This window comes from Hyla sarda, chromosome 2, assembly GCF_029499605.1.
Source record: "Hyla sarda isolate aHylSar1 chromosome 2, aHylSar1.hap1, whole genome shotgun sequence".
Lineage (NCBI taxonomy): Eukaryota > Metazoa > Chordata > Amphibia > Anura > Hylidae > Hyla > Hyla sarda.
In genome coordinates, this window is record NC_079190.1 from 324,789,522 (window position 1) to 324,813,295 (window position 23,774).

The window sequence follows — 23,774 nt, forward strand, 5'->3', positions numbered from 1 at the left end:
CTCTCCAGCTCCACTATATCTCAGTACTGTATACAGTATTCTGTGTGGTCTGACTTGTGATTTGTACAGCGGTAGAACTATTTCCTTGTTGTGGGCATGTATGCCCCTATTGATGCACCCCATGATTTTATTTGCCTTGGCAGCAGCAGCCCAACACTGGTCACTACAGCTAAATTTACTATTAACTAAAACTCCTTTCTTCTTGTCAGTTTTTTCCCCCCAGTGTTTTCCCATTTAACCCCTTAAGGACCAAGCGTTTTTCTTTTTGCACTTTCTTTTTTCCTCCTTACCTTTTAAAAATCATCACCCTTTCAATTTTGCACCCAAAAATCCACATGAGGGCTTATTTTTTGCACCACCAATTCTACTTTGTAATGACTTCAGTTATTTTACCAAAAAATCTACGGCGAAATGGAAGAAAAATCATTGTGCGATAAAATTGAAGAAATAACACAATTTAGCACATTTGGGGGCTTCCGTTTCTACGCAGTAAATTTTTAGGTAAAAATTACTTACGGTGTCTTTATTCTGTAGGTCCATACTATTAAAATGATACCCTACTTATATAGGTTTTATATTGTCGTACTTTTGGAAAAAACAGAACTACATGCACGAAAATTAATACATTTAAAATTGTCCTCTTTGGACCCCTATAACTTTTATTTTTCTGCGTACGGGGTGGTATGAGGGCTCATTTTTGTGCCATGATCTGACGTTTTAATTGGTACCATTTTTTGTTTTTGACGAACTCTTTGATAACTCTTTGATAGCTTTAAAAAAAATTTTAATGGTATAAAAAGTGACCAAAAATACGCTATTTTGGACTTTGGAATTTTTTGGCGTGTACGCCATTGACCGTGCGGTTTAATTAACAATATATTTTTATATTTAGGACATTTACACACACGGTAATACCACATATGTTTATTTTTATTATGTTTATAGATTTTTTTTATATGGAATTTGGTAAAAGGGGGTGATTTAAACTTTTTTAATAAGTTAAACTTTATTTTTTATTTTTTTACACTTTTAGTCCCCTTAGGTAGGGGCATAGACGTACATGGTCGTTAACAGGTTAATACATAATTCCTGGATTTTTCGGCCCCATGTGCATAACCTTACATTTATCAGTGATGAATCTCATCTGCCACTTCCCAGTCCAAGTTTCCAACCTATCCAGATCCAGTTCTCTCTACAAGGTAATTAATAAGTATGAATGTGAATTCAGGTAGAGAAAACAGACATGGTCACACATCTACATATTGTATTACGATCTTCTTGCTTCTCAGCATAAATTCTAAAACTAACAGGTTGTTAGTATACATTTTGATCAAAAGGTTCAAGGCCACCTTTTTAGAGTTGGTCCCTAACGTCCCTAGCATAAAATGGTATAGCACTGGTCTGTGACCACCACCGCCGAAACACCTGTGCCCACAGGGGGAATTACCCACTGGCAGAGCAGCCCCAATGCCACTCAAACCAGTCCTAGGGCCTTGCCTCCCCACAGACAAGGTGCCACGGCAGCAATAGACGCCGCACAGCACCACACCAGTGTGAACAAGGTGTAAAAGCTCACTTACCATGTACTCCTAGTCAGACTGGGAGGCTGCCAGAAATGAAAGGGCCCTCTATAGCTACCTGCTACTTTATATAGGGTTGGGCTGAGGAGGTGGGGAAGAGTGCAGACCAAGTGAAACCAACAAAAAAAAGGAGGGGATAGAAAACACAATGTTAATTCAGATAGAGAAAACAGACATGGTCGCACATCTGCATATTGTAGTTCAATCCACTTGCTTCTCAGCATAAATTCAAAAACAAACAGGTTGTTAGTATACATTTTGATCAAAAGATACAAGCCCACGTCAAGGCCACCTATTTTAAGTTGGTCCCTAACGTTCCTAGCATAAAATGGCGTAGCACTGAGTGGCGGCCTCCACCTCTGCAACACCAGTGCCCACAGGGGGAACGACCCACTGGCAGAGCGGCTCCAATGCCACTCAAACCAGTCCTAGGGCCGCGCCTCCCCACAGACACGGTGCCATGGCAGCAATGGACGCCGCACAGCACCACACCAGTGTGGATAAGGTGTAAAAGCTCACTTACCATGTGCTCCCAGTCAGACTGGGAGGCTGCCAGAAATTAAGTATATTAACAAGAATAAGGCCCAGAACTGACCCCTGTGGTACCCCACTAGTAACGGTCACCCAATCAGTGTATATACCACCCTCCTAATAACCACCCTCTGTTTCCTATTACCAGTTACTCACCCACTTACATACATTCTGCCCCCACCCAATCCTTCTCATTTTATGTAGGAACCTCTTATGTGACACAGTATCATATGCTATGGCAAAATTGTGTTGATGCCCGGCTTGTGCAAGCCAAGCCTGGTAACATTTAAAAAGCCAAATATACCCTAAAGTTCTGAGCTAGACTGGGTTCACTGGGCTCAACTCGCTCATCTCTAGTAATATAAAATATTTAAAAAAAATGTTCCTCTATATTTTAGGAGAAAAGGGCACCTAAAGGAATTTTTTTTAACCTGTAGCTCTGACACAAGGACCTTGAAAATCTTTTTCTTTGCACTGCATAAGCACTGGTGCATGATGTCACTTGCTTCTTCCTGTCCTACATAAGAGGCTGTGCTGGCAGCTTATATTATGGGTCAATATGGTCTTTGGAGGCTGTTTCACATTACATCTTCTACATCTGTCCCATGAGTGTAAAGGGTAGTATGAGTCTTAACCCCTTAACCCCTTAAGGACCAGGCCATTTTACACCTTAAGGACCAGAGCGTTTTTTGCAATTCTGACCACTGTCACTTTAAACATTAATAACTCTGGAATGCTTTTAGTTATCATTCTGATTCCGAGATTGTTTTTTCGTGACATATTCTACTTTAACTTAGTGGTAAAATTTTATGGTAACTTGCATCCTTTCTTGGTGAAAAATCCCAAAATTTGATGAAAAAAATGAAAATTTTGCATTTTTCTAACTTTGAAGCTCTCTGATTGTAAGGAAAATGGATATTCAAAATAAAACATTTTTGGGTTCACATATACAATATGTCTACTTTATGTTTGCATCATAAAATTTATGAGTTTTTACTTTTGGAAGACACCATAGGGCTTCAAAGTTCAGCAGCAATTTGGAAATTTTTCACAAAATTTTCAAACTCCCTATTTTTCATGGACCAGTTCAGGTTTGAAGTGGATTTGAAGGGTCTTCATATTAGAAATACCCCATAAATGACCCCATTATAAAAACTACACCCCCCAAAGTATTCAAAATGACATTCAGTAAATGTTTTAACCCTTTAGGTGTTTCACAGGAATAGCAGCAAAGTGAAGGAGAAAATTCAAAATCTTCATTTTTTACACTCGCATGTTCTTGTAAACCCAATTTTTGAATTTTTGCAAGGGGTAAAAAGGAGAAAATTTTTACTTGTATTTGTAGCCCAATTTCTCTCGAGTAAGCACATACCTCATATGTCTATGTTAATTGTTCAGCGGGCGCAGTAGAGGGCTCAGAAGGGAAGGAGCGACAAATGGTTTTTGGGGGGCATGTCACCTTTAGGAAGCCCCTATGGTGCCAGGACAGCAAAAAAAAACACATGGCATACCATTTTGGAAACTAGACCCCTCGGGGAACATAACAAGGGGTAATGTGAACCTTAATACCCCACAGGTGATTCACAACTTTTGCATATGTAAAAAAAAAATAAAAAATTTTTTACCTAAAATGTTGGTTTCCCAAAAATTTTAGATTTTTAAAAAGGGTAATAGCAGAAAATACCCCCCATAATTTGTAACACAATTTCTCCCGAGTACGGCGATACCCCATATGTGACCCTAAACTGTTGCCTTGAAATACGACAGGGCTCCAAAGTGAGAGCGCCATGCGCATTTGAGGCCTAAATTAGGGATTGCATAGGGGTGGACATAGGGGTATTCTACGCCAGCGATTCCCAAACAGGGTGCCTCCAGCTGTTGTAAAAGTCCCAGCATGCCTGGACAGTCAGTGGCTATCTGGTAATACTGGGAGTAGTTGTTTTGCAACAGCTGGAGGCTCCGTTTTGCAAACAGTGGCGTACCAGACGTTTTTCATTTTTATTGGGGAGGGGAGGGGGGCTGTGTAGGGGTATGTGTATATGTAGTGTTTTTTACTTTTTATTTTATTTTTTGTGGTAGTGTAGTGTTTTTAGGGTACAGTCGCACGGGCGGGGGTTCACAGTAGTTTCTCGCTGGCAGTTTGAGCAGCGGCAGAAAATTTGCCTCAGCTCAAACTTGCAGCCGGATACTTACTGTAATCCTCCGCCCATGTGAGTGTACCCTGTACATTCACATTGGGGGGGGGGGGGGGGGGGGGGAACATCCAGCTGTTGCAAAACTACAACTCCCAGCATGTACGGTCTATCAGTGCATGTTGGGAGTTGTAGTTTTGCAACAGCTGGAGGCTCCGTTTTGGAAACGGTGGCGTACCAGACGTTTTTCATTTTTATTGTAGGGGTATGTGTATATGTAGTGTTTTTTTACTTTTTATTTTATTGTGTGGTAGTGTAGTGTTTTTAGGGTACAGTCGCACGGGCGGGGGGTTCACAGTAGTTTCTCGCTGGCAGCTTGAGCTGCAGCAGAAAATTTGCTGCAGCTCAAACTTGCAGCCGGATACTTACTGTAATCCTCCGCCCATGTGAGTGTACCCTGTACATTCACATTGGGGGGGGGGGGGGGGGGGGGGGGAACATCCAGCTGTTGCAAAACTACAACTCCCAGCATGTACGGTCTATCAGTGCATGCTGGGAGTTGTAGTTTTGCAACAGCTGGAGACACACAGGTTGTGAAACACTGAGTTTGGCAACAAACTCAGTCTTTTGCAACCAGTGTGCCTTCAGCTGTTGCAAAAGCTACAACCCCCAGCATGTACGGACAGCGGAAGGGCATGCTGGGTGTTGTAGTTATGCAACAGCGGGAGGCATACTACTTTGGCTGGGGATGCTGGCGATTGTAGTTATGCAACAGCTGGAGACACACTGGTTTGCTACTTAACTCAGTGTGCCTTCAGCTGTTGCAAAACTACAACTCTCAGCAGTCACCGACAGCCAACGGGCATGCTGGGAGTTGTAGTTATGCAACCACCAGATGCACCACTACAACTCCCAGCATGCACTTAAGCTGTTTGTGCAAGCTGGGAGTTGTAGTTACACAATAGCTGAAGGTACATTTTTCCATAGAAAGAATGTGCCTCCAGCTGTTGCAAAACCATAAGTCCCAGCATGCCCATAAGTGCATGCTGGGAGTTGTGGTGGTCTGCCTCCTCCTGTTGCATAACTACAGCTCCCAGCATGCCCTTTTTGCATGCTGGGAGCTGTTGCTAAGCAACAGCAGGAGGCTGTCACTCACCTCCTGCTGCTGCTTGATCGCCGCACAGGTCAGTCCCGCTGCCGCCGCCGTCGTCGCTCCTGGGGCCCCGATCCCAACATTAACGCCGGGGATCGGGGTCCCCAGCACCAGGGGTGCACGTCCCGCACCCGCTCACGTCCTCCGGAAGAGGGGCGGAGCGGGTGCGGGAGTGACACCCGCAGCAGGCGCCCTGATTCGTCGGCCGGTAATCCGGCCGACGAATCAGGGCGATCGTGAGGTGGCACCAGTGCCACCTCACCCCTGCAGGCTCTGGCTGTTCGGGGCCGTCTCTGACGGCCCCGATCAGCCAGTAATTCCGGGTCACCGGGTCACTGGAGACCCGATTGACCCGGAATCGCCGCAGATCGCTGGACTGAATTGTCCAGCGATCTGCGGCCATCGCCGACATGGGGGGGCATAATGACCCCCCTGGGCGATATGCCGCGATGCCTGCTGAACGATTTCAGCAGGCATCGGGCACCGGCTCCCCTCCGGCTAGCGGCAGGGGGCCGGGAAAGGACAGGACGTACTCCTACGTCCTCGGTCCTTAAGGACTCGGAAACGGGGGCGTAGGAGTACGTCCATTGTCCTTAAGGGGTTAAGGACCGGAGGTTTTTCCGTTTTTGCATTTTCGTTTTTTGCTCCTTGCCTTTAAAAAATCATAACTCTTTCAAATTTACACCTAAAAATCCATATGATGGCTTATTTTTTGCGCCACCAATTCTACTTTGTAATGACGTTAGTCATTTTGCCCAAAAATCTATGGTGAAGCGGGAAAAAAAATCATTGTGCGACAAAATTGAAAAAAAAACGCTGTTTTGTAACTTTTGGGGGCTTCCGTTTCTACGTAGTACATTTTTCGGTAAAAATGACACCTTATCTTTATTCTGTAGGTCCATACGATTAAAATGATACCCTACTTATATATGTTTGATTTTGTCGGACTTCTGGAAAAAATCATAACTACATGCAGGAAAATTAATACGTTTAAAATTGTCATCTTCTGACCCCTATAACTTTTTTATTTTTCCGTGTATGGGGCGGTATGAGCGCTCATTTTTTGCGCCGTGATCTGAAGTTTTTAACGGTACCATTTTTGCATTGATAGGACTTATTGATCACTTTTTATTCATTTTTAAATGATATAAAAAGTGACCAAAAATGCACTATTTTGGACTTTGGAATTTTTTTGCGCGCACGCCATTGACCGAGCGGTTTAATTAATGATATATTTTTATAATTCGGACATTTCCACACGCGGTGATACCACATATGTTTATTTTTATTTTTATTTACACTGTGTTTTTTTTTTTTATTGGAAAAGGGGGGTGATTCAAACTTTTAATAGGGGAGGAGTTAAATGATCTTTATTCACTTTTTTTTTTCACTTTTTTTTTGCAGTGTTATAGGTCCCATAGGGACCTATAACACTGCACACACTGATCTTCTATGTTGATCACTGGTTTCTCATAAGAAACCAGTGATCAACGATTCTGCCGGATGACTGCTCATGCCTGGATCTCAGGCACTGAGCAGTCATTCGGCGATCGGACAGCGAGGAGGCAGGAAGGGGCCCTCCCGCTGTCCTGTCAGCTGTTCGGGATGCCGCGATTAGCCGCGGCTATCCCAAACAGCTCGACTGAGTTGGCCGGGAACTTTCACTTTCACTTTTAGCCGCGCGGCTCAGCTTTGAGCGCGCGGCTAAAGGGTTAATAGCGCGCGGCGCCGCGATCGGCGCTGCGCGCTATTAGAGGCGGGTCCCGGCTTCACTATGACGCCGGGCCCGCCATGATATGACGCGGGGTTACTGTGTAACCCCGCGTTATATCAGAAGAGCAGGACCAAGGACGTACCGGTACGTCCTTGGTCCTTAAGGGGTTAATACCAGATTTTTGGTGTTCAGTTTTTCCCAGAATTGTAAGGTCATAGGTAAATAAAACAATTCAGCCTGAAGTGCTATGAAAACTGATTGAAGGGTCACTTTCACAGAAAATCCACCTTTAAGTGATCTAATGGCGTAGATAACCTTTCTGAAGATGAAAACCATGTGGACCTTGTGACAGCACTGACAAGAACACTGCAGTTGTTCATAAAGCTCCTAAATCTCTGACACTTTTACAGGAAGCCTCCGACAGCTAAGGCTGCACTGATGTGAACTTTTGACATCGATACAATGTATGGCCAATGCTATGTGACCACCTGACCATAACCTATATTATCACCCACCTATCTTCATATGCAATTCCAAAACCATAGCTTTTCTGGGAAGGTGTTGGTGTGGTTTGCAGTTTGGGTTCGGTGCAGGCCATTTGAGTTCTTCTACACCAAACTCGCCCATACATGTCTATATAGACCTTGCTTTATGTAGAGAAACACAATCTTGCTGGGACAAGAGTCTTTCCTAAACTGTTACTACAAAGATGGTAGCAAAAATGTCTTTGTATGCCGTAAACTTTAAGGGGTTGTCCAGGGATATCTGAGTACTAACCCAAACCTGAAAAACAAAACCATACCACTATGCCTCCTCTGCCAACACTTACAGTAGGCACTATGCATTCTGGTAGGTAGTGCTCCAGGCATCCACCAGAATCAGATTCTTATTCCAGATTGTTAGATAAATCAGTGAAATATGATTCATCATAGTAACAAAGTTACATAGTTTGTAAAGTAAAAAAAAAGTCCACCAAGTTTAACCTACAACCCTACTGTGTTGATCTAGAGGAAGGCAACCCCCCCCCCCCCCCCCCCACGAGAGTGATGACAATTGCCCTATTTATACAAAAAAAAAAAATATTCCCCCGTGACAGAGGAAAAATTCTGTTCTGATTCCAATATGGTAGTATAAATCCCTGGATAAACATTCTATAAGTCTCTGGATCACTTCATCACTTCTATTACTGCTCTAGAATCCAGTGGTGGCCACTAATGTTGGTGTGGTGGCTAATGTTTGGCAGTATTCTTGGTGATCTTAGACTTGTGTATAGCTGTTTGACCACAGAAACCCATTTTATGAAGCTTTAGACACACTTTTAGACATACTATTTTTGGGTTTATGCTGAACAACATCATCTTTTCACCTGATGTTAACTTTCCCAATTTGTACTCCGATGGAAATGTATTTATTTATGTTTTTAAATCAACTGGTGCCAGGAAGTTAAACAGATATGTAAATGACTTCTATTAAAAAAATCTTTACCCTTTCAGTATTTTTTAGCAGCTGTATGCTACAGAGGAAATTCTTTTATTTTTGAATTTTTCTTTTTTGTCTTGTCCACAGTGCTCTCTGCTGTCACCTGATGCCTGTATCAGGAACTGTCCAGAGCAGCATTGGTTTGCAATGGGGATTTTTTCCTGCTCTGGACAGTTCCTGATACAGGCATCAGGTGTCAGCAGAGAGCACTGTGAACAAGACAGAAAAATTAAAAAAGAAAATAATTTTCTCTGTATTATACAGCTGCTAAAAAGTACTGGATAGGTAAAGATTTTTTTTTTTTTTTTTTTTTTTTTTAATAAGTCATTTACAAATCTGTTTAACTTTCTGGCACCAGTTGCTTTAAAAAAAAAAAAAAAAATTCCACCAGAGTACCCCTTTAAAGAGTTATTGGCATCTTGTAAAGTAATGGCATATTGCTTCATGATTACTGAGGATATGATTTCTGGGACCTACATCAATCCTGAGAATGAATGGACCACAGTACTGATTCTGCACTAGACCTTTTTCATGGTCTTCCTCCACAGCATCACCAGGTCGGCTGTTGTACTGTGTAGTGCCAAACTGTGAATCGCTAAATCAGAACTGCGTCCCCTTCTTCCTCAGCATAGGTGGGGATCCTGTAGTCCAGTGATGTCCAAACTGTAGCCCTCCAGATGTTTTAAAACTACCAGCATGCCCAGACAGCTGTTTGCTGTCTGGGCATGCTAGGATTTGCAAAGCATGCTGGGATTTGTAGTTTTGCAACATCTGAAGGGCCACAGTTTGGACATCACTGCTGTAGTCATACCCTCACTGATCATACAGTTAATGTAAATAGTCATCAATTTGAGATGGGAACACCCCATGGTATTTTGTTACTTTTGCTTTAACTGCAATTAGTGATATACAGTAATATTATTATTATTATTATTATCATGGCTTACACTGTTACCAGTTTTGGGGATAATAAAATGCAATGCCATAAGTGTTACCTGCCTTTTTGCCAACAGGTTACAGGCTGCTAACTACAGTTTGCAATGTGTTATAGCTGAGTAGGATCCAGACCTACTGTGTATGCAGCCTGATAATAGATCACTACCCTAAAGAGAGCTATAGCAATGTCGTATAGTTGTGTTAATATTATGGAATTTGGTAAAAGTGGCACAAATCAGGGGTGTAGCTAAAGAGGTAGTAGTCACACCAGGGCCCTGGTACCCAAGGGGGCCCCAAACCACATCTGCCCCGTAAGAGGCCAGTATTATAATTGCCATATGGGGCCCTGTTTCAGAGTTTACATTGGGGCCCAGAAGCTACAAGCTACACCTCTGGCACAAATGGCTAATATTACTAACCCTTTACCGACCCTTTATACAAAGTTTATTTACTGAGTTTGGAGAAATACTAAATGTGTCTTCTTTTCAGGTCGGTATTGCATGGAAGCCAGTATTAAATAACTCCTTTTTGCTGGATTACATCTGTGCAGAAACATCTGCCTTGGTTTTCTGGAATCTACACTTCTCCAAATGCCTAAAAACAGTAAAGTGACTCAGCGAGAGCACAGCAACCAACATGTCACCGAATCTGTTGCTGACTTGTTGGCCCATGAGGAACCAATAGATCATAAAGCAAGTGCTCTCAATGTTTCTGGTGAGGAGAGTGTAGGAAAACAGCTGGAAGATAATTCAGAGGTAGAGGACAGGCCAGCATGGAACAGCAAGCTACAGTACATATTAGCGCAAATTGGATACTCGGTTGGGCTGGGCAATGTTTGGCGATTTCCGTATCTTTGCCAGAAAAATGGTGGAGGTAAGTGCAAATAATCGAATAATAGGATGTTGAATCTACTTCTAAACACTTCTGTTGTTGTATGTGCTATTGCTCTTTGGATATCTAGACTTTTGATCGGGTCTGGGGTGCTGGCACCATGCATCTAGAACTGATGTAGTGCTACAACTTTTTGTTTTTACTTGCAACCTGTGGAAATAAAGCTGGCAAGGAGTCAGACTTGTATGAGGAACTGTGGTCTGTGGTGTTATTGTGAGGAACGTGTCCCGTGGCAAGTGACTATGTATATGTATGTATGTATATATATATAATTAGTGACGAATCGTCTCAGGGATTAGCTCTGGGATCGTCCTGGTCACTTGCCACGGGACACGTTCCTCACAATAACACCACAGACCACAGTTCCTCATACAAGTCTGGCTCCTTGCCAGCTTTATTTCCACAGGTTGCAGGTAAAAACAAAACATAAACAGGAACAGAATAAAGTCCTAGACCGTCTGGTCGCTGACTCTAACTCTCAGCATGCCCTGTCTATCAACTGGTGAGCTTCCCTCATCCAGTTAAAACCCGTGCCACCTGCAACCTGTTTTACTACCAGTTCACACCCGAACTTGGACCACTCGCAGCGCCTTCTGCGTGTTACCTAAACAGGGCCCGTGTGTCTCCCCTCTAACAGCCAGCATACTGTTTCCAAGGGAGAGCACAGATTAGACTGAATCTCCATCTTATACACACCTCCCTTCCCTGCTGCCTCATTAATTAAGAAGCAGGTGAGCCAAGGAAATACACCCTTTCCTTGCCCCTAATCCTAAAATTATAGCATAATCTAGACATTGCATACCCTAGATGAGAATACCCTTTCAGCCTGTATATTTATAGATGAATACAAAGAGCTTGTGTATGATGTTGTGGTACACCACGGGGTGTGATGTGAGGTGTAAGGGGCAGATGGTGTTGCCCAGGGGTAGATGGTATTAACCCCTTTGTTTGCCTATGTAACCACCCGAAGGTAGTACCCCTAGTCCTAGGTTAGGCAGGGGCAATAAAGAGTCCAAGGCCAGGTTAAGGGTAACAGTAGCTTTTACTGAGGTTAGACAGGGTTACAGTCTATACAGTTCAGCCAGTATCCCAGAGAGGTGGCCAGTGACACAGAGACCTTGCAGGCTTGCTGGGACTTGCAGTGACGTGACAGACTATAATGCATGCCACAGTGACTAGACAGTAGACTTTACTTGACTCATTTCATGACCATTAGATGACTTGAGCTTACTTGCAATTGACAGGTGGCTGCAGACTTTAGGTTTGAGGCCTCCAATGGCTGTACACAGGCACTGAAACGACTTGACTGCACTTGACCTCAGCATCAGCAGAAGAGCAATGAAAGAGAGAGATTGCAGCTCCTCCCCATATATCGGGGGCTGTCCAAGGAGCCCATAGGTCACCTGGTCACTGGGGTTCTCTGGGTAACAATGCAATCATGTGGTACAGATTTAAAGGCACATTATACTTATAATACATAACTACATATAACCTGTAAATACTATAGAGTTTGCTGCAGGAGAGCCCCAAGGACATGCAGGGACTCTGCTTGACAGGGCAGAAGTACAGTACGGCAACATCCCGTACTGGGACATTACAATGTCATGAAATATATATTTAGGCCCAAATATTAGATTGGATACAGAGGGGGCATAGGAGCTATCCTGCTTATCGATGTTGTGTAGGCAGCACACAGTTTTTTTTTCTAGGCTGCAGTCAGTACAAAAAAACACTAAAATATGTTCAATATAAGAGAAATAAATGTGTTATTCTAGATTCACATAAAATACAGATTCTCAACACACATAGCTTGTACAGTAGCCTGCTACACCATGGAAACAGACAGCTCTTCTACATTATTAAATATCTTCAGCTAGCAGGGGTTACTAAGAAACTTTAAGCTAGATAGTGTAGGGTCAGAAAAACAGGAGGGAAATAGACTGGGATCACACTGTGTCATGTGTGTGTTTACATTTAACATATGTTTTAGATGTATAATAACATATATGTTAAACAGATGCAACAAACAATTGACTTACATTATAAAAAAGAACATTACAGTGTATATTTTTGCCATGTACATTATACAGTTTATCTATTTCCCTTTAACTTATATTTAAAAAAGGCATTGCAATGTATACTTTTTTGCTGTATAAAATGCTTCAGTATACAGCAAAATTAAGTTTGTATGAAAAATTGGGAGCAGAGTTTAAAAGAGATGAGAAGTATTGTAATAATATAAACATCTATTCTTTTCTTTATCCATAGCATATACCTTTTTTAACTTTTTATATAATGTAGATAATATATCTCTTTTTGCAATATACATTATTTAAAAAAGTATATATTTTCGGATTAACAAATGCTGCTCCTATTGCCCGGGTGTCTCAGTGCTGAGACAAAATACAGGAAGTGTGGGTGGACAAGAAGGGCTCTGTGCAGTGAGGACAAGAAGGGCTCTGTGCAGTGAGGACAAGAAGGGCTTTGTGCAGTGAGGACAAGAAGGGCTCTGTGCAGTGAGGACAAGCAGGGCTCTGTGCAGTGAGGACAAGCAGGGCTCTGTGCAGTGAGGACAAGCAGGGCTCTGTGCAGTGAGGACAAGCAGGGCTCTGTGCAGTGAGGACAAGCAGGGCTCTGTGCAGTGAGGACAAACAGGGCTCTGTGCAGTGAGGACAAGCAGGGCCCTGTGCAGTGAGGACAAGCAGGGCCCTGTGCAGTGAGGACAAGCAGGGCCCTGTGCAGTGAGGACAAGCAGGGCCCTGTGCAGTGAGGACAAGCAGGGCCCTGTGCAGTGAGGACAAGCAGGGCCCTGTGCAGTGAGGACAAGCAGGGCCCTGTGCAGTGAGGACAAGCAGGGCCCTGTGCAGTGAGGACAAGCAGGGCCCTGTGCAGTGAGGACAAGCAGGGCCCTGTGCAGTGAGGACAAGCAGGGCCCTGTGCAGTGAGGACAAGCAGGGCCCTGTGCAGTGAGGACAAGCAGGGCCCTGTGCAGTGAGGACAAGCAGGGCCCTGTGCAGTGAGGACAAGCAGGGCCCTGTGCAGTGAGGACAAGCAGGGCCCTGTGCAGTGAGGACAAGCAGGGCCCTGTGCAGTGAGGACAAGCAGGGCCCTGTGCAGTGAGGACAAGCAGGGCCCTGTGCAGTGAGGACAAGCAGGGCCCTGTGCAGTGAGGACAAGCAGGGCCCTGTGCAGTGAGGACAAGCAGGGCCCTGTGCAGTGAGGACAAGCAGGGCCCTGTGCAGTGAGGACAAGCAGGGCCCTGTGCAGTGAGGACAAGAAGGGCCCTGTGCAGTGAGGACAAGAAGGGCTCTGTGCAGTGAGGACAAGAAGGGCTCTGTGCAGTGAGGATGTATGACATGCACAGCAGGATGATTGACAAGCCAGGAGCCTGTACAAAGCCCTGCTTGTTCTGTCCTCACTTCCTGTATTTGCCTCCACACAGGGACACACAGGCAGTAGCTGCAAAGACAAGAGAATTATTATTTTATTTAATTTTTTTAACCCAGAATATACACATTCTTACCAATATATGTTACAAACATACATATAGGGGGCGATTTATCAAAACCTGTCAAGGAAAAGTTGACCAGTTGCCCCTGGCAACCAATCCGATTGCTACTTTTATTTTTCAGAAGCCTTTTCAAAAATGAAAGCGATCTGATTGTTTGCTATGGGCAACTGGTCAACTTTTCCTTTACACAGGTTTTGATAAATCTCCCCCATAGTGTTATTATCTACATCATATAAAAAAAATTTGCAAATTACAAGTACACTTAAAGAGGTACTCCGGTGGAAAACTATATATATATATATATTAATATATATATATTTTTTTTTAACTGGTACAGTTTGTAAATGACTTCTATTTTAAAATCATTATCCTTACAGTATCAGCTGCTGTATGTTCCACAGGAAGTAGTATAGTTCTTCTCTGTCTGACCACAGTGCTCTCTGCTGACACCTCTGTCTGTTTCAGGAATTGTCCAGAGCAGGAGAGGTTTGCTATGTGGATTTGTTCCTGCTCTGGACAGTTCCTGACATGGACGGAGGTCAGCAGAGAACCCTTTTAACACAACTGATGTAGTAGACCATGCCTTCTGATAAGGCCTTACTGCTAGTATTAAATGTCTTCACATACTACATTCGTGATAAATACTGTACATAATTCATACACATTGAAAAAAATAACATTTCTGTTATATTTATTGTTTTTCTTTGTTTGACCTGAGTGAATTTTTTGTTACAGGAGCATACATGGTCCCCTACCTGATCTTACTTATTTTGATTGGCATCCCTCTCTTCTTCCTTGAACTGGCTGTGGGGCAGAGAATTCGCAGAGGTAGCATCGGAGTATGGAATTACATATGCCCTCGGCTTGGAGGAATTGGCTATGCTAGCTGTGTTGTAAGCATTGGCTTCCAATAGTTATGTTTCCCTATATTCCTTTAGGTCAGGTTTACACACTCATTTTATGGTTTGGCATGTAACTGCACCTCCATAACAGCTTGTGGATTTGCTGTCATTGTCTGTGCACTAGTAGGTAACGTTCTTAGAACCTGTCGCTAGACTTATCTAACTCCATGATAATGGTAGCAGACTACTGTTCTTTCTAACATTTCCATAAATTAACCCCTTAAGAACGCAGGGTTTTTCCGTTTTTGCACTTTCGTTTTTTCCTCATGTTCTAAAAATCACATTGCTTTCAATTTTGCACATACAGACCCATATGAGGGCTTTTTTTTTTCTTTGCCCCACCAATTGTACTTTATAAGGACAACAATCATTTCACCACAAAATTTATGGCGAAATCAGAAAAAAATATTTGTGGGGCAAAAAAACACCATTTTGTCAATTTTGGGGGCTTCTGATTCTATGCAGTGCACTTTTCGGTAAAAATGACACCAAATGTTTACTCTGTAGGTCCATACGGTTACAAAGATACCTAATTTATATAGGTTTGATTTTATTTTACTACTTACATGCACCAAAATTAGTATGTGTAAAATTGTCATCTTCTGACCCCTATAACTTTTTTTATTTTTACATATACAGGACAGTATGAGAGAATTTTTTTGCACCATGATCAGAAGTTTTTAGCAGTACCATTTTTGTTTTGATGGGACTTTTTGAGCACTTTTTATAAATTTTTTTTTTTTTTTTTTTGGGGGGGTATACAAAGTGACCAAAAATACGCAATTTTGGACTTTGGTATTTTTTTTTACATGTACAGCATTGACCGTGCTGTTTAATTAACATTATATTTTTATAGGTCGGACATTTACACATGCGGCAATACCACATGTTTGTTTATTATGTTTACATATTTTTTACATGGAATTTCGGAAAAGGGGGGGGATTCAAACTTTTAATATGCCCTGCCATGAGATTACATGTGGTCACAGGATACGCTCAACTGCTATTGTCCCTTGAATCACTACTAGGGGTGACAGACTGTTGTATGCGATGGTTCCCCAGATCATCATACTAGCAGTTGTGGCAGTGCATTTCGCTCCACAGCTAAGGCAGCATTGAAGAGCTCACTGCAAATCCTTCATACTCACACTTGCTCTGTGTTGGATCCATAAAAGACCCTGGATTTGCAGCTAAAGACAATATAAGTCCAGTGTGTAGCAGTCCAGTGTTTTTTATTTTATTTTATTTTTTATTCAGGACACCACTGCAAATGAAGGTTACATTGACTGTCAATTATAGGACATGTAATGAGCATTTCTTTCTGCTAGGCCCCTAGAAATAATTCAGGCATAGAGAGTGGTGTGTAATGAAGGTGCTACCAGTGTCTGGATGGCGGACAAGGAAACTATAGGAGCAGTTCGTGCTTGTCTCTGGATTAAACAGCGGATTAATTTCCACTGGTGGTCTGTCTGGGATGTTCGACCTGTTTGCTGTGTGTGCGTGCCCTCATGTAATCATTGCTTTCAACACCTACTAACAGCTTAGTCAAAACAGCACATGGGCAGAAGCTAAAGAATATTGTTCAAATGGGGGAAGAACTAATACATTATAATCTATGCAAAAAATGCAGAATATAACCTATATGTGAAACCATGACACTTGCGCTTCCATTATGCAAGCTCAATAATAACAGCACAATAATGCTAGATGTAATATGAAATCAAATATGTACTTCCATGTGTGTTATCCCAATGCCTACACTGCACATGTGCTGTGTCAGACTGATACAAAGTATGATCAAAATGTTACATGCATGCTTAAAATGGGTTCCATTTTGGTTTACAAATGCATAATGACATTGATTATGTAATGCAGCCTACATTTCCCATGAATCCTCTGGCTTTGGCTGGGGCATTTGATTAGTGCAGCTGGTCATCTTATCAGGATGCTAGTGCTGGAGATCACCCAAGCAGAAAAGCAGCAAGAAACGCAATGTGTAAACACACCCTCATGGGAGGTGTATAACTAATATACATCCTGATACCATAGTGGGGATAGGGGATAATAGGAGGGGGATCTGGTAAGTGATAGTGTCATTCTTTTTAATATATTTTTTTTTAATGACCTTGTAGAGGGATTAGAGAAGATTACAGTAGAATTTCAATATTTGTGGATGATACTAAACTGGGTAGGGTGATTACCACAGAGGATGATGACACAATATTACAGAGGGATCTGGGGAAGCTGGAGGCTTGGGCACAGGCATGGCAAAAGTTTAATGTGGATAAATGTAAGGTTATGCACTTGGGCAGTAAAAACAAAATGTACAATTATGTGCTAAATAAGAAATTAGGCAAACTTCTACAGAAAAGGACTTGGGGTACTTGTGGACAGTAAACGCAACTTTAGTGATCAACGCAAGGCAGCTGCTGCCAAGGCTAACAAAGTCATGGGATGTATCAAGAGAGGCATAGAGACATGTGACAGGGACATACCATATTTTAGTATGGGGGGCAGTGGCACTCATCATTTGGACACTGTTAATCATGAGGACAGTGGCACCATTCATTACGTTGCACGTTACCTGACGACCCACTCCAGCCCAGAAAGCGTCGTTTTTTGTGCCACATAAACAAGTTTATTCAGTATTTGAGGAATAAAGTGGCTGTGAAGTACACAGAACCAGCGCTATTAGACCCTATTTTCCATATTTCTGCTTGCGGACATTTGGGCACAGTGACAGTGCTCATTATAGGCACAGTGGCACCACTCATTGTGTGGGCAGTGGCAAAGATCTTTATGTGGTAGTGCCACAGATCATTAAGTGCAGTTGATTATGGGGACTGAGGCATACTTCATTACTGAGGCATTGACACAGATCTTTAAGAGCACAGTGGCATATTCATTATGGGGACAGGTGTACTTCAATGTGGTGGCAATGTCACACATCATTATGGGGGCAGAGACCCACTTCAATATGGGTACAGTGGCACACTTCAATATGGGTACAGTGGCACACTTTATTATGGGAAGCATGGCATAGTTTATGAGGGGGAGCATTGGAACAGTTCATTGTGGAAAGAGTGACACCTTTCATTATGGGGAAGTGACCTAGATTATTATAGGGAAAGTGGCACAGTTCATGATCAAGGGCACGTGATACAGTTCATTGAGGTAGAGGGGCACACTTTATTTGTGGGGAACAGTATTAATTGTTTGAGGTGGCACAATGGCATTATCAGTTTTATAAGGGGCACAGTGGCATTATTGGTTCTGGGCAAAATGTGTGACATTTGTATGTATTGTATATAGGGTGCATAGCGTGTGGCAGCATTAGGTGCAGAGTGACAATATTTGGAGCTAAATAAAGAGTGTAGATCTCAGGCCAGATGCTCACATTGAGAGCTGTAGATTTACATCTTACACACTGCAAAAGCATGTTTTACCATGTGACTTATCATGAGGGTAAAAATTTTCCTCATCAAGCAGCGCCTCTTGTTGCTCAGACCTTCATCCAATGGCGGATTTAGATAAGCCAACCTAAAAGTAGTTGAGTTCCCATGCTATAAAATAGTTAACTAGGGTATCTATGGATGACCCATTTACAGTGGAAAACTGCATAATAAACAAATAAAATAAAGTGTTAATGTTCCCCAGAGGCTATTTATGAGCTCTTGGGGGACAAGCTGTGCATACAGAATTTACAGAAATTCACTGAAAAAAAAGTATGTACATCGCCTGTGCCAACCCAAACCATCATCGTAACTGCACCAAACAAAATAGAGAATCCATTTAGGTACTTTATTTTATCGTGATTATGCAGATTAAAAAATAAATAAAATAAAGCAATGACCCAGGTTTACTAAAACTGTTTAATTCTTGGCTGGGGAGTGTCCAGTCCAACCACAGGTTTACAATAATGCTGTTACTTTACTATAAAGCTAAGGTTGGACCGATACACTGGGTCACAATATGGGCACAAAAATGCGCTCATAATGTGCTTGTGTGAATTGCCCTAAAGCATACAATAGAAATCCCCTGTTTTGATGGTACTTTTGTAAGATGAAGAATTTTTTTTTCCCGATTGCTGAGAAAATTCCATGTACTCATTACAGTAATTACACCGTGACTTAGCTGGGAGCCCACGTAATTACATTTGCCATGGCACAGACGTTTTCATGATCTGCATAAAATATAAAATTCTTTTCACATTTTCCTTAGGTCTGCTTCTTTGTCGGACTTTACTATAATGTTATCATTGGATGGAGCATATTCTACTTCTTTCAGTCTTTTCAATATCCTCTCCCTTGGAACGAATGTCCAAGCACGAAAAATGGCTCTGTAGTCCGTAAGTAAACTATTATTTTGATGTTCAGCAGGAAGCCTCTTTGTTAAATTCTTTCGATAATTTCCTGTTATTTCTGCTTATCATGTTTAGGTTCCATAAATATTTCTAAATGTTCTAAAAAGAACAACATCTAAAAGTAGTTGACATTAAGGGCTCATGTATATGGATGAAGGCAGAGGGTCCAGCACTTTGTCACATTTTTGACAAAACCTTTTCTGTTCAGACTAGTGGTGTTTCTATGAGGGCCAGACACTCCCCATCCCTTGCCAATTTGACCTTGTCTTATTGGGAATCTAAATATATTTTCACTCCAGACAATCCGTTTGCAGATAGCATACAGTGTTACGGCCACTTTATAGATGACCTTCTTCTAGTCTGGAGGGGGACCTCGCAGCTGTGCCACTGTTTGTAGAATATCTGAACTAAAATCCCGACAATTTGACATTCACACATCAGGTCAATACTTTATCCATAGTCTTCTTAGATCTAGCACTTACCATTACTCCTCAAGGTACCATCTTCATTGCTGCCCACCACAAGTTGATATCAGGGAGCACAGTACTCAGAGCAGACAGTAATCACCCTCATCATACTACTAGAGCTATCCCAGTAGGTGAATTCACCAGACTTAAAAGAAATTGCACAGACATGGAAACTTTCACGAGACAATCTTCTGAGTTAAAAACCAGGTTAAAATTTAGGGGATATTCTTCACATACATTGAGAGCCAAACACATAGTGGCTGGCAAGGAGAGAGAAACACTCATTTATCCTCAACATATTGTCACTTACATTTTCCCTCACTTTAATAGTATCAAACAAATCATACAGACATTTACATTTATTGAAACGTGATGAAATATTGTCTATTTTAAGTGAGGGTTGTCATGTAGTCTCTAAAAGGGCACCCACATTGGGGGACCAATTGTCTCCCAGTGTGGTGAATACTCACAACTAGCAGAACCAATTGGTTAGCCCAGAAGTTTTTTTTTTTTAAATGTATCCAGAAAATCTGCCGTACGTTCCAATATTCTAAACTAACCAATTTGAAAATGCAGATTGTACAGACATTTTCTATTAAATCTTATATTAATTGTAATTACAGTAATGTGGTGTACGTCATTGTACTGCATGGAAGTTGAAGTATAAAAATTGAAAACGCAAGCATTAGAGCATCTTAATGACAGTAGCACCACATCTGTAAGGCACTATCTGTGCCTGCAGCATCGGCTCATTTTCAGACAGTGCATAATGGAAATGTGAATTCTTTAAAAATTTATGCCATTGAACATGTGAATGTGGGCATAAGAAGGGGATGCATTCGTAAAAAAACTGTCCGACAGAGGCATATTGGCAGTTCCCTTTGGGGACTCGTGCCCCAATGGGTTTAAAGCCCGCTGTGAATTATTATTTCACTATTAAATTCAATCCCTTTTTTGTGCCGCATACATTGGTACTTTTTTCTATTAATGTGCATTTATGAATTTTAGAATCTTTTTACATTTTGTATATTGATCCTCCAGTCAGTTGCATCTCCGGTGAGGTGGGAGGTATTATCAGCATATTCTCCACCCTATTCCCAGGTATTTAAACCTCACCTGAATATACACTGACGTCACTGAGGAAGAGCGCATGCGCTCAAAACGCGTCTGACTGTCCCTTTTACCGTGTGTTATCCACTTCAATAAAGCTGCAAATCATCAAAGTGCTGGACCCTCTGCCTTTATTCAGTATTGTTTGTGCCTAGCTGGGCACGGTCCGTGCGCAGTCAGGAGAGGTGTGCTGGACTGTCTTCTACATTGCTCATGTACATGGATGTATTATGGAACTATGTTTGAGCCATATACAGATGTGTACAAATTTGTTGGTACTCTTTCATTAAAGAAAGAGAAAGAAATACCCATATTGCTCCCTGAAATAACTTGAAATGACTAGTAAGGAGGAAAAAATCACAGAAAATAACTCATGAAAATCAGACATTGCTTTTGAATTGTGGTTCAGCAGAATCCTTTTAAAAAACAAAATAATGAATCTGTCCTGGACACAAATGATGGTACCTGAACTCAATATTTTGTTGCACAACCTTTTGAGACAGTCACTGTAGTCAAGTGATTCCTATAACTCTCAATGAGACTTCTGTACTTGTCTAGTTATCTTGGCCCAGTCCTCATAAGCACATTGTGGGAAATGTGCCTTCTCCAGACAGCTAAAAATACCCAAGGAGTGCAAAACATTGGGCTACTGTGAAGTTGCCTTCTATGAGACCAGATCTGAATCCTATTGAACATCTGTGGAAAGAGCTGAATCTGAGGAAGGCAACTTTCAAACTTTGGATAGCTGGAGCGGTTTGCTTGTGAGGATTTGGCCAAAATACCTGTAGACAAGTGGAAAAGTCTCAATGAGTTACAGACATTGCTTATATGGACCTGATGAAGCGCTAAGGTAGTGTGAACCCGACTGTCATCCAAGTAACACCCCCACTACATGTACTGCTTGTTGTTCTACCCACTGCATGTTATGTATCCAGTTATTGAATATAGTTTATACAAGCAAGATCACAGTGGTAGGAGCCCTGTATATTTTCTTTCTTTGAATGGATTATAATATAAAAAAAAAATTAATACTAAAATATTAAAGGGAAACTGACAGCTGGTTTACCCATACTAAATCTAATACATGGAATTATAGTGCAGGTAACCCACACTAAAATGAGGTATAATTTACCCGGATCAGTGGCTCATTTAATGTACATAGATCCGTTATCAGCCTCCATTGCTTTGCACAATGGAGGTGGTACCTGGCATACCCAGCATCCCTGCTTTAATGCCGGGTCCCTTCTCCATCGAGCAAAGCCAGCAATTAACATATTAGCCATGTAGGGTAAAAAAGCCGGACCATGGATCTGGGTAAATTATACCTCCTTTTAATCTGGTTCACTCCTGCACTATAATCCTCTGTATTGGGTTTAGTGTGGGTGAATCGGCTGTCAGTTATCATCATTTATTTCCAGGTCAGCTTCATTTTTATTTTTTTATTATGTAAAACCACAATTTTTCTTTTACTGAGCATTGTCAATTTTTTTGTCTTTACCAGAAGGGTACCAACAGTTTTGTCCAGATCTGTATTTACATTAGATTCATGCCCTATGAGGTAAGAACAGACCTTAAGGAGGACAGGATCTGATCATATAGTTGACGCAAAAACCGCCATAATAATGCTGTGTATAAGCCTAAAAGTGTATAAAAGGCAGAACTAGTCATATCATTAAACCAAGCAATGCAATCCAATCACATCTAGATAATGCAACATTGAAACAAAGTGTTATGTCTTTTAGTAGTGGAAGCGGAATGTGAGAAAAGTTCAGCTACAACATACTTCTGGTATCGGGAGACTCTGGATATTTCAAACTCCATATCACAGGGAGGAGGTCTAAACTGGAGGATGACCTTGTGCGTATTGACTGCATGGTGTATTGTGGGAATGGCAATGATTAAAGGCATACAATCTTCAGGCAAGGTGAGGTAATACAGACTCTGGCAAAGACTAGTAACCAAAAGGTTATAAGGAAAAAGAGTATTCTTTCTAGTTATAGTATTTATGTCAGCACAAAGCTGAAAGAGGTTTTTGGTTCAGGGCATCACAATTATTTTCTCCGGGGGCCAGAACATGGTGGTGCCTGAGCCTCGTCACAAGTCATAGTCATGCAACAATTTATAAAACTACACTGACTTAAAATGTGTCTTCTGAACTCAGTATAACATTAAACCCAAAAAAGGTGGCAAGAAAAAGTACAATTTGTTCTGTGAAAAAAAAAAACCCTCATATGGCTTTGTTGATTAAAAAAATAAGAAAGTTGAAGCACTTTGATGGCAAAGATTGAAAAAAAAAAATGTTTTGCTTGGGCGCAAAGCCCAAAAAGCATGACCGGGGGAGGGGTTAGGCCCTTAGCGTTTCGGATCTGTGCGATCCTTAGTCATGGCCATGACTAAGGATTGCACAGATCCGAAACGCGTTGGCGTTCTTGTCCCTATGCTGCATGTTTTTATGACTTAATAAAGCCGAAGAATTTTTGCATCCTAAAGCGCTGGACATTTCCATTATTACCTGTCGTTTCCATTCGGCCAGGTGGGCTGCTGGCCCGTCCGAGCGCAGGTGCGGGAGAGTGGAGTGGTCGAGTTACTACACAGTGTTTAATACAGTTACAAACTAAACTTTACAATCCACTGCTGGGGTAGCCGGAGGGCTTACCTCTCCTTCACTGCCGGCTCCTGCACTCTGAATGATGAAGCCAGGCTGTATCAATCGAGCGCAGAACACACAGATCAGTGTGGTTTTATGAAACCACATTGATCTGTATGAGGAATCAAAATGATTCCTCCTAAAAGTCCGCCAAGTTTAAAAACACACACACATTAAACCATTCCTTATTAAAATTTTAAATCACCCGCCTTTTCCCAAATTCCATATAAAAGTTTGTAATCATAATAAAAATAAACATATGTGGTATCGCCGCGTGTGTAAATGTCCGAACTATAAAAATATATCATTAATTAAACTGCACGGTCAATGGCGTATGCGCAAAAAAATTCCAGAGTCC

The 23,774-nt window shown here is 41.8% G+C and overlaps 1 protein-coding gene across 2 annotated transcripts in view; it reads left to right on the forward strand.

Annotated features, from left to right (window-relative positions):
• Positions 1-23,774, forward strand: part of SLC6A17 (solute carrier family 6 member 17) — an 84,831-nt gene that overhangs the window by 22,457 nt on the left and 38,600 nt on the right. For both annotated transcript variants that reach the window (XM_056557926.1, XM_056557924.1), the window contains exons 2-5: positions 10,015-10,398; positions 14,663-14,820; positions 19,051-19,177; positions 22,512-22,693. In XM_056557926.1, the coding sequence (XP_056413901.1) occupies positions 10,116-10,398; positions 14,663-14,820; positions 19,051-19,177; positions 22,512-22,693 (750 nt within the window). In that variant the 5' untranslated portion in view covers positions 10,015-10,115. The remainder of the gene's footprint in view (positions 1-10,014; positions 10,399-14,662; positions 14,821-19,050; positions 19,178-22,511; positions 22,694-23,774) is intronic.